This window comes from Phasianus colchicus, chromosome 2, assembly GCF_987193195.1.
Source record: "Phasianus colchicus chromosome 2, bPhaCol1.hap1.1, whole genome shotgun sequence".
NCBI lineage: Eukaryota > Metazoa > Chordata > Aves > Galliformes > Phasianidae > Phasianus > Phasianus colchicus.
In genome coordinates, this window is record NC_143437.1 from 100,010,602 (window position 1) to 100,027,255 (window position 16,654).

General features: G+C 40.6%; 1 protein-coding gene across 1 annotated transcript; it reads left to right on the forward strand.

The window, feature by feature from the left end:
* The first annotated feature begins 14,227 nt into the window (after positions 1-14,227).
* MSGN1 (mesogenin 1) lies at positions 14,228-14,921 on the forward strand. The gene has a single exon (XM_031610922.2). The coding sequence runs from the start codon at positions 14,412-14,414 to the stop codon at positions 14,919-14,921; it is 510 nt and encodes a 169-aa protein (XP_031466782.1). The 5' UTR covers positions 14,228-14,411.
* Positions 14,922-16,654: the final 1,733 nt, after the last annotated feature.

Here is a 16,654-nt window from a genome sequence, read left to right on the forward strand (position 1 = left end):
TTTCCTAGTTTCTTGAATGCCTCCAGAGACAGCAACTCCACCACTTCCCTGGGCAGCTTGTTCCTATGAATTACCGCTCTTTCTGAGAAGAATTTTTTCTTAATATCCAACCTGATCCTCCTCTGGCAAAACTCAAGGCTGTTACCTCTTGTCCTATTGCAGTTACTTGGGAGAAGAGGCCAGCACTCCCCTCACCACAATCTCCTTTCAACTAGTTGTACAGAGCACTAAGATCTCCCCTGAGCCTCTTCTGTGTGAACAATTCCCTCAGCTGCTCCCCATAAGACATGTTCCAGCCCCCTCAAGATCTCATGGCCCTTGTCTGGAAATGCTCCAGGGCCTGTGTGTCTTTCTTGTAGTGAGGGGTGCAAAACTGAATATAATGCTGGAGATGCAGCCTCACCTGCACCAAGGGGCATGATCGTCTCCTTGGTCTGCTGACTGCACTGTTTCTGATACAAGCCAGGATGGTGTTGGCCTTCTTGGGAGTACTGCTGGCTCGTGGTAGGCAGCTGTCAATACTCCCTAGAGCCTTTCCCTCTGCGCTTTTCCAACCACTCTGCTCCAAGCCTGTAGTGATGAGGTAGTGTATGAGGTTGTTGTGTCCAAAGTGCAGGAACATGGTCTTATTGAGCTTTTAGAGCTGGCCTCAGTCCATCAGTTCAGAGGAATCCAGATTCCTCTGTGGAGCCTTTCCCACCCTCAGGCAGATCAACTCCTCCTCCTAACTTGGTGTCATCTGCAAACTTACTGAGGGTGCTCTCAATCCCCTCATCCAGATCACCAATAAACAGGAACCGACCCCTGATGAATACCATTAATGAGCAGTTGCCAGCAGAATTAAACTCCATTCACCACCGCTCTCTGGGCCTGGCCAGATAGCCAGATCCTTACATGCTATCTTATTCCTCCATCCCAGCATGCTAATGCTGCCTGGGCAGTATTCATATGATATATAACAGACGAGGTGTCCCAAGTTTTATTTTCTGCAAAATAGATGGTGTCTGTGGCCTCACCAGACTGAATTCAGGCTGCTTCCAGGGCAACATAATAGCCAGATACTAGAAAGCTTTAGCCTTTGTCTATAGCTCAGTGCACTATTAAATGTTATAAATATTCCCTTTGACTCTTTCATGCTGCACTAAATTTGCTGAGTGGAAAAGAAGCCTGTGTTCCCATTCTTCGAAGCCTGAAATTTAATGGAGCAAAGGGCTCCAGGAGTTATAGTCACATACTTGCCTACTGTAAATGGGCTTTGTAAGACTTCATCAAAACAAACATAGCTGTTGTTGTTGTTGTTGATAGCTTTTGTAATGTGGCCTCTAACAAATAAGATCTACCAGTTAGATATATGGGAGACAGTCCATTTTCTTGCACTGAGTTGTAGGGCTGATGTCTCAGCATGACCTAAGATGATGTTACTGAGGGAGCGTCTTTTACATTAGATGCTGCCAAAGGAGTGGACAATTTGCATTTTGTAGAAGACTACATGGCTCTGAACCAGTTTTATTAATTGCATTTTTCTGTATTTTTGTGAATTTTCTGCTCTTGCAGTTTAACTTGGAGATGACTCTTCTCCACAAAGATTGCTGAGGCTGCCAGCCTGAGCTGAGTTTATAGAAATCTGAAAGCTTCCTGAGTGAGAACCAGAACTATTGCTCTGTCCTCTCTTATTCTGTTATAATTCAAGAGAATGCTGAGTGTCTTTTTGCCATAGAATTTCTTAATAACTAGAGAATTTCAATTGGAAAAGGGAACAACAAGGCCAGTGCCCTTCTTGGCCTGAATATGTTCAAATCACCTACTTGTGGGAAAGTAGCTATACCACTCAGTTATGAGCATGGAGCCTTACTGAAGGATGCCTTGTCCAATTGAATGTGATGGGATTTGGATCCAAGCATCTTCAAGCACAAATATTTTTTTTTCAGTGTCTGCTCATATGCCATTGTCATAGAAGGATGCCACTCTGTATCTGGGCTTTTCTTTGTTTACCTGTCTAAAAATCCCAAGTCTTAATGCTCAGGGAAAAAAAAAAAAAGAAAAGAAAAGAAATCGCCTCATCATTTTTTGTCTGTTCTTTGTAAATAAATATTGTTTATAGTTGTCAGCATATTAAAAAAAAAGCACAGAGAATGTTCCTTAGTTGTCCTGATTTAAGATGTTCTTTTTGGCAGTACCACAAGAAAACACTATGACAATCACATGCTGATTTTTTAAGATGTAAAAGCCAGGTTTAGCTATTTCTTCCCCCCCAAAATGCCTTATCCAGCATCACTCTGCCAGCACCTTCCATGTTGCTATCTCTAGTGTTAGTGATGTGAAAGGTAGGCTTTAAAGCATCCTATAATAGCTGATTGATTTCCATATAGCAGCCTAACAAATTGCATAAACAAATAAAAATCACTTACCCTTTGCATGTTCTGCACTAAGGTCTTACAGGCAGGATATTCTTCTCCCCATGTTGATAATCTGAAGAGTATAACTGTAAAATGAGCTTGTAGGTCTTGCCTGAAGGGATTTTATTGTACTGAAAAATTCCTTCAAGAAAATTGTATTCCTTAGAACAATTGTGATGTGTATCTGTGTATCTTACTACAACTTGTTCATGACAGCATGTTCATCCTGTAAAACATCAGTAAGTGAAGGTTTTTGTCTTTTTTTTTTAACCAGTGTGTTAAAAACAAGCAAACAAACAAAAAAACCCCACCTTTTGTGCTGAGAGGTCATTAAACACAAATTCAGAATAAATGACTCTCAACAGTCACAAATATCCTCCAGCTGCCAAGCCCAATTTACTGCAAGCCCAAGACTTTGTGGTAGACTTAGTGACAGTGAACAGGAAAAAGCTTCAGAGCAGCTGAGTCCTCCTGCTGTGACACGCATGTAGGTATCTGTATCACCTTGCACAGCCTTCTTGTACGAACACACAGAACCTTGATACTTCCCTTTGGGGAAAAGGCATTTTTTATATATTGTATTTAACTGATAATTTAGAGTGTGACTCATGTGGGTCACTGTGGAGATGGGGATGTATCAGTGGGGGAATATATCCAAACTATGACCAACAGAAGAACCAGCGAGGTGCAAGATATCTCTGTGCAGAAATTACTACCCCAGATGTTCTGGTAAGCCTCACCTGACCCTCATGGAGGTGCTTACGGAGGGGTCTCCAGTCAGCACCCCTCAGACAGGCCTTTCTGTACCCAGACCAAGACCTTTCTGATCAGTGTGCACCTTCTTCCAAAGATCCTAATAATGCTCTGTTAAGAAAACCTCACTGCATTTGTTAATTTAACGAAGCAAAGTGCTAGAATTTCCCCTTATAAATCAGCATTAAGTGTTGTGCAGTACTTTTTAGACTCTTGCTCTTCAAGTCAGTTAATCAAATACTTATCATGCCTCAGTCTATTTTTTAAACTACAGCTCCCAGAAAGAAGGTTGTTGCAAGGTGTGGGTGGGCCTCTTCTTCCAGGTAACAGTGACAGGATGATGTGTAGTGGCCTAAAGTTGCACAGGGGAGGTTCAAGTCGGATACTGGGGAAAATTTCTTCTCAGAAAGAGTGGTGATGCATTGGAACAGGCTGCCCAGGAAGGTGGGGGAGTCACCATCCCTGGAGGCGTTCAGGAACCATGGAGAGGTAGCACTGAGGGTCATGGGCTAGAGCAGTCAGAGGCATGGGTTGATAGTTGGACTATATGATCTTAGTGGTCTTTCCAACCTTAATGATTCTATGATTCTATTTTAAAAAGTAGGAAGGAAAGAAATGTATTTTCTTCACTAAGAAATTAGTTATGTTTTCAAAATAATGGCAGTCTAAAATAAGGATGGATATAGTATGTGTCCAGAGAACATACAGCTTAGGAAATGCACATTAACAGAATCCCCTAAATTTAGTTCAATCCCATAGCAAAGAAGCCAGGTGATAATTGTTAGTGTGTAAATCTCAGCAGCTCATAGTTTGTCAGTTAAAAAGAATAACATATTCTGAAGACTCTTTTTGACACTGTAATAACCCATTGCCACAGATCTTGCTTTAACTTTAATAGCAACATCATATGATCAAATATTGTATTTTTGGATCAGTTGAAGTATTCGTTATGCAGATATTCTGACCAGTGGGCTATTGGACCATTAGCCAAATAAATCCGAAAGTAATAAAGCTCACAGGAAGATAAATGGCTTTCGTTTTCTTGTTCTTGCCAGCCAATTCAGGCTAATTTAAGCCTTTCACAGAATGGTGATAATGAAGGATTTGTTCTCAGCAGAGTTATGGCAGGTGATTTGCATTTGAAAGTTTGACACTTTATAGGGCTTTGATCTTTTCCCTCCAGTGCTGTCTCTCCCTCCTGGCAGACACCTACACCCACGTTTTGCCAGGTGGAGCATCCAGGGGCTCTCACAGTCACTGGGAAGAAATACACTAGAAAAAAAATAGCCAAAAATTAGCACAAAGTCACCCAAAATTGCAATTCTGTTGCTGAATTTGAGTGGCCCTAACACCATGCAAGAAAAAAAGTATGTTTGAATTTATTTTATTAGATTTCATTTCAAGCTAGAGCAAGTCCTCATGGAAAATTTTGAACAATTAGAGATTCTGATATAATATTCACCAAGACAGGAAGATTGGCTGCTTCTGCCTGTGTGAAATTACTCTTAAAAGGGCACATCTCAGTGTATGACATCAAGAATTTTGTCACCTAGCAAACCTGAGAAAAGATGGCCATGAAGTTGTCTCTTAAATATTATTTTTTGCTTGGTTGTTGGACCAGAAAGGGAAGGTAATTATCTGGGCATGAAAGCAATCTTCAGCTGGAAGAGGAAGCCTGGAAATAAAATCAGAGATTTACTGACATCTTGAATGCATGTGAGCAAAATCAAGAGTAAAGCCTAGGAAATATAACGGATGTTCATAGTATCGTTTATTGTCTTACCCTGAAGTAAGAAGGGATTCATAGGATTCAGCAGGAACTCATCTGAACATTTGAAACGAGATCACTGCATCCTTCATGACTGTAAAATTGAATATAATCAATTGTTTCCTCTGCTGTATTGTAATGGTGAATTCCAGATCCCATACTAGGAATTCGTTTTCTTCTCACCTCAGAACTGATTCCTAAGGGAGGAACTAACTAAAAAGTTCTGGCATGAAATTTCTTCCTGTCCAAATAATACATATTATTTCTCCAAGCTGAGCTTTCCTTCTGAAAGAAGAGAAGGCATAGAATCAGAATCAGAGAATCAGAGAATCAGAGAATCCTTAGAATTGGAAAGGACTTTTAAAGGTCATCTAACTCAACTCCCCTGCAATGAACAGGGACACCACAGCTAGATCATGGTTGCCCAGGGCTTGAGCCTTGAAAGTGTCCAGGTTCAGGGCATCAATCACATCTCTGGGCAACCTGTTCCAGTACCTCACCACCCTCACTGTAAAAGACATTTTCTTTATAACTAACCTTAATCTCCCCTCTTTAAGCTTGAGGCCATTTCCACTTGTTCTAACACCAGAGACCTATTAGTCTGTGCCCTCTTTCCTGTAGCTCCCCTTTAGATACTATCAGGTCACCTCACAGTCTTCTCTTCTCCAGGCAGAACAGCCCCAGCTTTCTCAGTCTGTCCTCGTAGGGACACATGGAGGTTCTTGGAGGAAGAAAGCCTGACGGAGCTTGGGGATGCTCGGAGCTAGCTTCATGCTGCATGCTGTGTTTGGGAGGTTCTGGCTGCCCTAAAGAATGCTTAAAAGTCTTTTTAAAGCTGTGTAATGAGTGTTGATAAGCTAGTGTCTGAAGTAGATCGAAAGAAGCAGGGACTGTGTAAATGTTAGCTTACGTTATATGCACAATAGTAGTGAGTCCCTAGTAGGCCTGCAGAGTCTTTTTGCTCCCTTCCCTCTTGAAGATGCTCCTACAATCTAAGAGTTAACTTCATGTTGAACGTACTTGAAAACTCAGTTACTGATGCATTTTGCTCTTCAAAAGAGAGCACTATCCATCTGTGTTACTTTGCTTTCAGCACATCACAGAATGTCAGCTATCAGATCAGAGCAGGAGACTGATGAGTGTGCATCCAAGCCTGACAGGTCAGGTCAATGTCAGGGGAAATTACAATTCCCTTTTTTCTCCCCCTTTTTTTTTTTTTTTTTTCCTGAATACAACCCATTTGCTAGTATTTACTTTAGAAGACTACTTTCCTGGAGGGGGTGGGAGGGGGGGGCTCAAAAGCTTTAAAGTGATACTGCCTGGAAAATTTAGGCTTAGTTGCTTTCTGATCATGTCCCCATTTAATGTAGAGTTTTGCAATAGGAAAGTGCCAGCAGCTTAAGTCAACCCCTGTGGTAAGCACCACGAAGGAGATCTTGTCAGAGAAGGATTCCTATCCTGGCACAGTCACTGTCTGAGGAAGCAGGAGATAGGGGCGCTGGGGTTCTGCAGTCAGCAGTGATTTACTGTTCTCCTTGGTTTGCCCCCAGAATAGCAGACTCTTAGTAAAGACAATCTGCCCTCAAGATGTGCATATCTGCTGGTGTAAGAGCTACCTACTCATCCATGCATGCACACATCAATTGCTATTAACTGTGCAGGAACTTAGGGCATGCACTAGAAACCTGTCTCATCAGAGTGATGGGGCAGCCATCAGCATGCAGTGTGCTGTGTGCCAGTGTGAAGGAAGTTATCTCCTTGCTTTTTGACCTAATAGATAAGAATAAGCTTGACTTACTGTCCCATGGATAAGTTTTCCTAGTCAGAGTTTAGGGTTTTTTGCTCTCCCTTGTCTTTAGAAAAATAGAAGATGAAATAATAAGAGTTTGCTAAAGTAAAAGTTGGCCTCAAGTAATGGCTTCTTGCATCTTTGTAACCTTAATAACTACTATAGATATTTATTTTATTTATTCTATAACCTATGCTTTGGACAATTCCAAGTGGATAATGAAGCATTTTCTACTTCTAACATTAGGTTTATCAACATAGCTGAGCAGGTAAACAAAGATGTATGATTTGGACAGGCAGGGGATCTTGTTCTACCAAGAAAAACAGAAGGAGAATAAGAAAAATCCTGAAAATTAAATATACAACTAGATCAAATCTTAAGAAATAAGGAAGGAAGAAAGGAAAGGAGGAAGGGAGGGAGAAAAAAGGGCAGGAGGAAGAAGGAAGATAGGAAGGGAGAAAAGGAGAAAGGAAAGGAAAAAATAAAAAGGTATAATATCTAGTCATAGAGAGGAAGATGGAATTAGAAACATTTAGATGAGACAGACAGTAAAACCTGATTATAAGGCAAAGAAAGGGAACAAGGTCTATAGTTGTAGAGAATAGTCCTGTGTTCTCATACACTTGTCACCCAGCTGTCTCAAATCAGGCCAACTGTCTAAAAATGTAATCAGAAAGGAAATGTATTGGTGTCCTGTATAACCAGAAGTATAGTGAGAAGCCTGTAAGAAATCACTGAGACTGAAATCCCATAAAACTCAGCACTTGAGGTGATCATTGTCTTTTTTTTTTTTTTTTTTCCACTGGGAGCCTCTGCAGAAAGCCTGAATGTTCTTCTTTTCCATCTCCCATCATGTGGCTGCAGCCACCAGGTTTACCTGGAGCTTTCTCAATCCCAGGGTGGACAGACCCACCTCTCCAGGCCTCTCCCTGCACACCATATGCTCCAACTCAGAGTCCCTTTGCTGGACCCACTCCAGCCTCTCAGCCCATCTGCTTCTGCTGGTCTTCTGTGCAGGAGAAGAAGTCAAACTGCTTCCTGGCTTGTCATGGTGCTCCTGTGCTGCGTGAAGCTCTCCCAGCCCCTGGAAAACTGTAAGAGTGGTGAGGCATTGGCACAGGCTGCCCATGGAGGTGGTGTGGTTACTATCCCCGAAGGTGTTCAAGAACCATGGAGATGTGGCACTGTGGGCCATGGTTAGTGAGGGACATGGTGGGGATGCGTTGATGGTTGGGTTAGATAATCTTAGAGGTCTTTTCCAACCATAATGATTCCATGACTCTTTGCTTTTGCTGTCCCTGTACCTCCTGAGGATCTTCTCAGACAGTTTTCTCTGCCCAGATCCCTCTGAGTGGCATCTCTACCCTCCAATATATTAACCACTCTCTCTCAGTTTGGTATCATTTGGAAACCTGCCATGTGTTCAAAGTTTAGCTATTGAAAATAGCAGCAACTTTGCTCAAATATTTTTGTGGAGCCATTATAACACTGAGTTTAATTTGTTAGGCAAATTCACAAAGGCATCTGGAGAAAAAAAAAAAAGAGATAGAAGTACTTAGTACAATTCTCATTCATCAGTGGACTGAAAGACCAATTTGCTTTTTCTGGAACTGAATGTGATTAAAATTGAGATTTGGCACCTTGCGATTTAAAGTCCCCACCCACAGGTTAACCAAGTGCTTGAGGAAGGAAACCTGCAACATGCACACAGCACTCTATTTCAGAACAGGGAAAATATGTAAGTGCTAAATAATATTTATAATCTAACACTTGTTGGTTGTCTCTTACCTTGGACTATTGATCCATTTTATAATTATTAAACTGAGCTGCAGGCTCTGTTCGTAGCATAACTTCATTTAGCACCAAAATGAAATATGGTTTCTATTAGCAGCGAGCAGCAATTCTGCACATCAGTGATCAGACACGAGGGAGGGAGAAATGAGCAGGTCCTGATGAGGTTCACCTTATGGAAAGGAACAGCCTGAGATGAAATGTAATCAGAGAAATTGAAAAATAGTCTCCTTTACAAACACTCAGCTTCAGCTCTGCAACTGAAATTGAAATAAGCACAATTGAGATTTTAATTCAAATTTAGAATCATAGAATTGCTCAAGTTGGAAAAGACCTTAAAGATCATGAAGTCCAACCGCAATCTGACCATACTACCCTAACTCTAACAACCCTCCGCTAAATCACATCCCTGAGCACCACATCCAAACTGTTTTTAAACACATTCAGGGAAAATTTCCTGGCCATTGGAATTTCTCATAAGAATTAGTGAGGTTTCGAAAATCTGTCACACTGCAAAATGAAGCATTTGGAGCACAGGGCACAAAGTATCAGTGCAATGGCAGGAAATCGAGAGTACCAACCTTGAACTTTGTCTGGGACCCTTCTGTGCTGCCCCAGTGAAACCTCTGTCAGACATGACAAAATGAACCATCAGGGTGTTCGCAAAGAGATTACAAGAAAAACTTGGAATTAAACTATATTGTACTTTATGAAATTGATCCTATGCTTTTGGGTAGAAAAGGAGGCATTGCTTAGGATCTTAACATGTTTAACAGCAGGTATTCCTCCACCTCTCCTATGAAAAACTTTGAAATAAATCAACTCAATTTCAGTAGTCGTTTTGTTTTAAAAACATGTGAAAATTAATACAATGAATCTGCATTAAGAGATAACGGAGATCTCCCAGCTAAATGACTTCTATTATTCTGATAATATCTGAAACTTTTCATTTTCTGAGCAAAATGAGCCTCGTTAAGGCCCCCTCCCCCCCTCAGCTTTGCCCTTTCCTTCTGGCTGAAGTAGCCAGTAGACATTAAAGACCAACCACATAGCCTAATCTCCTTTCAACTTCTGTTAACAGGGGTATTAAAAAGACATTCCTGAAAAATCAGCTGAAAGCCACTAGGTAATAAACTCCCTACTTAAAAGGTGGATAGGTGTAAATTCCACACGTAGGCCTTTTCATCTAGGAAGCCAGTTGCTTGGAGATCAGATGTTTTAAATGAATTGCGGAGCTGATGTCACTCTTCAGTCAACAGAGACTGCCACTATTCAGAGGATCAAATAGATGTGAGGATGTAAAGCAAGTAGATAGGTCCTGCTCCTGCCAGGGCAACTGCAGAGAGGTGCCTGCCACCATCCAAAGCCCTGGTGAAACCTATGATACTTAGCATGACATCCACAATACTTGTCCTTCATCAGCAGGCTCTTGGTGTGGTATTCTAGAGTTGAGAGCACTGAAGAGTTTAAATGTCTAAGGCAGGATTTTTAACAGCTCTGCAACTCACCAGTTTCTGGTCTTACTACAAATGAGTAGCAGTGTTTTCTCTCATCCTAGCCACCAAAGGTGGTGATAACAATTAGGGATCCAATTTGCACATGGTTTTCACTGACTGTAGTAAGGAGTTGCAGGCTCCTTTTTAGGGGTCTGCACTCAGGATCTGTTCCAGTTCTTACTGCCTTGCTTCCCCCTGGGAGTTGTAGATAGTTATTCATCCGTATTCTTTGGAATAATGACCTCAGAAAAAAAGGCATGGATATTTGCTGGTACAGTGCAGCTTACTTATCTACGAATCCTACTGATTTCAGCTGAGACTGAACTCAAATTAGACCCTCTTCCACAAGTATTAAAAAATCCTCAAATAAATTCATTAAAAAAAAAAAAAAAAAAAAAAAAAAAAAAAAACCACTTCTACTCCAAATTAAGGGAAAGCATTAAAAAAGAGAGGAGCATCGCCCAGTGGCTAATGGGACTCTGGATAACAAATGTGCTGGATCCTTTTCTTCCTTTATTGCCAGCTTAGGCGTAAACAGAGGTGTCCAGTGTTACTTTTCGGAAGTGTTGAACACCTGCTGTGTCTACTGAAGCCAGGGAGACCTGCAGCTGCCTGCACCACGTTTTACATCTGTGCTGCTGGGTCTGTGCAAAGCAGGACCATCAACAGCCAGCTGCATGGAGAGTGGGAGGCAAAACAGAGAGTGCTTGGGAAACCATGTTAAATGAGAGATGAAGTGACTTTAAGAGCTTTGCAGATGTAGAATAAAGTTGAAAACATATCATCTTAGAGCTCTATTTGTATAATGTACTGCTTGTCAGTGCACTAAGACTGGACTTCTGTCCTAACTCTCAAGGAGGTGGACTGCTAAGTGTTACTGAAATATATTCAGCCATGCTTACTCTGTTTTAGCTTGCATTCTTCCCATTTTATACGACTTTTTCCTCACTATTTCAAGTCTGTTTACCCTCCAAACCTCACAGATTGGTGGAAATATGATCTGGAATTTTTACAGACTAAAAATGTAGACCAATCCTTAAATATCTACATAATTACCTATCATATCTGTGAGTGACAGATTACCTGGACATCTTATTTTAAATTTAAACCCTGAATCAGACACACACAGAAGCTCAAAAAAAATTTCTATTTTATGCTTTTCTAAAAAGTTTTGCTCCATCCGTGCTTCTCCTTCCTTCTGTTATAAATACAGAAATCTGAGTAGGGAATCTTTCATTTTAAAGGTGATGAAGATGGAGATGTTAGCCTTTACATTGCTGAATAAATTACTGGAATGGAAATCAAAACTATCAGTCAAGCAGAAAATCCCTCATCATTTTCTAAGTGTAAGTGAGTATGTCATTGGTGTTAGCCTCATATCTTACTGCTTTGCAATGTTATGGCATTACTGGGAGAACAAAAGGAACTTCCCCAAATCTGCTCAAGGTCGAATAAAATAAAGATTGCAAAGCTTTTTTTTTTTAATTTCTTCTTCTTCTTCTTTTTTTTTTTTTTTTTCCCATGTATTTACACTTTAGGAAGGCAACATTTGAAGCACTAGACTTTCTTAGCTCTTTAATGGATGAGCATCAAACAATCCAAAAGTATATTAGAATATATCTGGTATCCACCACATAGCCATACCCTCCTCTGTATCACATTTTCAACCCTGCTATAATGGAACACCATGAACACTTCTATCATTTCCAGTATTTTTTTTTTTACCTATTGTAACTGTCCCTACTTTGTGAGATAATTTCCCAACCAATGATTTTCACATTCCAGGCAGAGATGTACTTGCAGACAAAAATTAATTAAAGAATCACAGAATCACAGAATGAATCCAAGAAAAGCTAAAAAACATGATGCTCTGTTGAATTAAACAGTCTGTAGAACATACAGGAATCATTGACCACACACTGCTTCTTGATTTGGCCAAAACTTTTTTTTGGTGTCTGAATGAGATTTTCCATAACTTACCCATAATTTATGACATTTACCATTATCATGCATTGGTTAGAGATAGCAAACAAGTGATTTGTTGAAATTTTTGCTTCCAAATATGACTGCCATTAAGGGCTTAATTTTTGATTCCAGAATCAAAATCAATGAGAAGAAAGGGTCATATATATATAAATATGCATTTATATAGCACTATGAAGGTACTACGAAATACACATACTGTGAGGAAAACATAAAAAGAGAGTGGGAGATTTTAACTGGGACAAAAGTGACTCATTTTTATGCTAAATCAGTTATTGAGTCTGACTTGTGACTTGGTGATCTCTGAAATGGTGCTCAATGAAGCTCACTCAGTTTGCTAAAGTCACAAAAAATACCTTATCTTAATTTAATTTATACCAGGAATTTGCTCTTTGGACTATTGCAACTCATTTTCCATAAAGAAAAAAGAAAAGATCAGAACAACACACTGGAAAACCCAAAGCAATCCTGACTGAGGTGAGATGTGCCCTGAGTTTCTGCATGGGGTATATTTCATCACAGCCAAATCATCTCAGACTGGGCTCAAATGCTAAAACCCTTCACATTCACTTTCTGGTTCCTTCTTACTCTTACTCACATCATGATAAAATCAATAATTCTCCTACAAGCTGCTTCCAAATGTTTTGATTCCAAACTCAACAAAAATCCATAAGAGACTCCAGTGAATATTGGATCAGCCCCTATTTTCAGTGCACATTGAATTTTCTTTAGTGGTTGTAATGAAGATTTCATAGTCACAAAGAAATGGTATCTTCCAGCTTGCTTTCTCTATGTGCCATCTAAAAGATGTTTTTTTTCATAGTGGATTTCTAAGCACACAGAGATTAATTACACAGAAGCTAAACTAAATCCTACCCTACTTTTCTGGGTCCTTCAGGTTAGCACTTGCTCTCTCTTTCTTTTCATTGTATATTTTATCTTGCTTCTATTATGGATTAATATGAAGTCATGGCTAGCAGCTGAGCTGCTCAGTGGTAACAGAGCTCAGTAGTTTTCCTGGCTCTCCTAATGATTTGCTGTGTTGTCTTGGGCAAGTTACTCCTTGACTCTGCTTATCCATCACAGAATCACAGAATCACAGAATCACAGAATCACAGAATGGCCACTGTTGGAAGGGACCTCAAGAATCATGAATCTTCAACCCTGCTGCCACATGCAGGGCCACCAACCTCCACATTTAATACTGCCCAGGGCCCCATCCAACCTGGCCTTGAACACCTCCAGAGGCATCCACAACCTCTCTGGGCAGCCTGCTCCAGCACCTCACCACTCTCATAGTAAAGAGTAAAAGTATCCATCTCCTTGGGGAATAAAGATCATTAATCATCATTGTAAACTATTCTGAGGCCTATAGACAGAAAGTGCTCATTATTAATGCTATTCATTTTTAGGATATATATTTTCATTTGAAATGCCTAACATCTAACTTTGCTGTTGTATTCAGTAAGTGCTGGAAAAGGTGTTTTTTTTTAGCAGAAAAACAGATTCATAGAGGTAGAAATTTTTATATAAGTATTTTCGAGTCTTCTCTTCCACATTTCTAACCTATATACAGCTTTCAATTAAATTTCTAAGACAACTGTTCAGGCCCAAAGTTTGTGTTGATCTAATTTCCTATATATTTATTTTTTTTTAATTACATCTTCCCAAATCTTTTATTAAATAGGACTCTGACTTTCTTTACTACTACAAATTTCCTTTTTGCCTTTTGATTCAAGATGGTAAACTAAGTTGCAGACTACACGGAATTTACGTCTAGATTTTCCCCTTGCTCTTGTTGAAAAGCAAATTATTCAAAGAGAAATTACAACCTAACGAGACGAGAAATCCACAGAGCCACACACATCAAAGTCCAAGCCAACCATTTTTGGGTTTCACAATTAAGATATATTTAGTGAGAGAATCTCAGCCACAGTCAGCGTGGATCAACTGATCACTGCTGTGGTGCAGTTCCTTCCAAACAGTAACACAGAAAACAGGGCTCAATAGTTTAAATTCTGGCCCTGTTTTAGTGCTCGCTATCCTTAAACTCTCTGTTAACTGCTTTGTAAAATGGTTAATTTTCTTTTTCCTCTCTCATCACTTATCCCTCCAGTGCAACGTTAAATGCTGATGCGCAGCCTTAATTGGTTTAGTCACAAGAAGATAATCTTTTTTTCCTCCTTCCTCACTGTTGCCTGTTAGCTTAAAGGCTTTTTAGCTGAAGGTTGATAATTATCACTGAGAAGAAACTAGCACATCAGGAGTTCATTTTCCATCTTAGCACTTGTGGTGCTCCTTTGAACTCCCCTGGCCAAACCCGCGTTCCCACTTTGTCACTTTCCTCCCTCCATCATAAAAAGGTCTCAGCAGCCGGCAGCTCCATCCTTTGTTGGCGGGCAGCGGGAATTGCTTCTCCTGCGTGCTCCTCCAGAATGGACAAATTGCATGAGACATTGATAAATATGGAAGACACTTTGGGTTCGGAGCACTCTGTCTGCTTATCCTCCTGGGACTGGAAGAACTCCGCCGGGGCTTTCGAGCTGCACTCTGTCTCCTCTCCACACAGCTTGTCTCCAACGCCGTCCTTTGAGTCTTACTCCTCGTCCCCGTGCCCGGCGGCAGCTGAGACCCCATATAGTGGTGGTGGCCTGGTGGGCTACGGCCTGGTGGACTTCCCCCCAGCCTACCTGCCCAGCCCCGGTCAGGCCCGGCTGCCCAAGGGCACCAAGGTGCGGATGTCAGCTCAGCGCCGGAGGAAAGCCAGTGAGAGGGAGAAGCTGCGGATGAGGACCCTGGCCGACGCGCTGCACACACTGCGCAACTACCTGCCGCCCGCCTACAGCCAGCGGGGACAGCCCCTCACCAAAATACAGACCCTCAAGTACACCATCAAGTACATCAGCGAACTGACGGAGCTCCTCAACAGCGTCAAGCGGGTGTAGGGCCCGGCTGGAGCACCTGCCCTGGCACCCCCAGGCTCTGCTGTGGAAGAGCTCTTTGAAAAAGACAACAAAACCAGCCCAATTTCTCCTTTGTTGGAACATGGTTGCATGGGGTGACAGAGGAACGTGAGGGAGGGAGAGTGAGGGTCGCTGCGTATGTAGGACGCGATGCTGGAAGGTGATGTAGGGCTGCCTGAAGCCTGAGCTGCAAGTTGCTGAGATGGAAGTCTTGCTTTTCGTTTTTCTTATGCTTCTGTTTTGTTTGTCATTTTTTGTTTGTTTATTTTAATGATAAGCTTCTGACAAATTTTAAAGCTGATCTGATATGAACCAAAAAGCCATGTGAACCTCCTGGGATTTACATATCTGTGTTCTGACTGATCTTCTGTTTAATGCAGACAACAGTAAATCCATAGGTTTTAAAGTGAATTTGTAAAAAGTAACAACAACCGCATAGGATTTCTAAGTGTATTGATTTGTAGGCACTTTAATATTAGGATGAGGAGGAACATGTTTAGCTAGTTCAAATATTACTTATTTGTCTACATTTCCTCTGTACTTGAAAATCAAGAAAGGAAGTAATAGCAAGAACTTCTTTGCTCATAACAAATAAATATCTATGTCATAGTCTGTACTTTGTATTACATACCTGGTAGATAAGTAAAGTCTAAAACTGACGATTAAATACTGGAAATGAAATATAAACCAACTGATCTTGTATAGATAAATTGCTGCTAAAGTCTATCTTCTGTTTTAATATATATAGAAACAAATCATATTTTTGTTTTTAATCTAAAAAAACTTTGCTTCAGAGTCTGATAAAGCATGGAATACATTTTTATATCAAACTACTGGAATAAGGTTAGGCTGAGCTCTGTCCCTCCTCTTCCTTCTCTCTGTGTGAAATAAATTGATTCAAATATGAGAAAGATGCAAAATTTTATCTTCAAGATGTATTGAAACCTAAGAGGATGCTAGTAACTGCAACATCCTTATTAAAATCTGTCACATCAGCTGTTTCTTACAACCAGTAACAGACCTATAAAACACACACACGAAACTTTCCAAAAGCCAAAGAGATAAGAACAGAGTACAAATCTTTAATTTCTTTTTCCTTTTGTGTGACCGAGATCACATAGGTCTCACCAAACTGGAGGAAAAAAAAAGAAAACAAAAGCTCCATAAATCTCATAGCAGATTGATTTCAAATACTTGGCTGATTTCAAATACACTGAGCCCAGCAAGGCAGAGAGAGGAGCAAAGTCTGGCACAGAGTTGCTGTATTGCAAGGCTGAACAGCACAGAGTTCATTAATGCAGATTAACCTTTTCTTTGTGGGGAGATGTAAGGCACCAGGAGAGCAGCAGGCAGAGAAAACAGGCTTGTCTCACTGGGATGAATAGATCAACATGTCTGTGTGGGGCAGATGGCTTTGGTTTGTGAATGCATCCTGCAGCAGAGCTTTGCAAAGCTAAAACGTTGTTGCATTTCCCTCTTCTTTTTTTCCTCTTTCTGGTCATTTGTAATGAAATAGGTAAAATAGATATATGTAATATATAATAGTAAAATAGGGTTTTGTACTTTTTTCCTCCCTGCTTCAGCCTAAGCTCACTCAATACTCTTCTCAGATGGTACATGCATACTGGAGCAATCTGTGTGAAATCCATCACTGTCTTCAAAAGCAGTGAAGTTCAAATTTATGCAGGTAGAAGTGTCACTCAAATGTATTCACA

Bases quoted from the DNA above. Each gene is read 5' to 3' on its own strand.
- MSGN1 (XM_031610922.2), top strand. From the start codon at position 14,412: ATGGACAAATTGCATGAGACATTGATAAATATGGAAGACACTTTGGGT.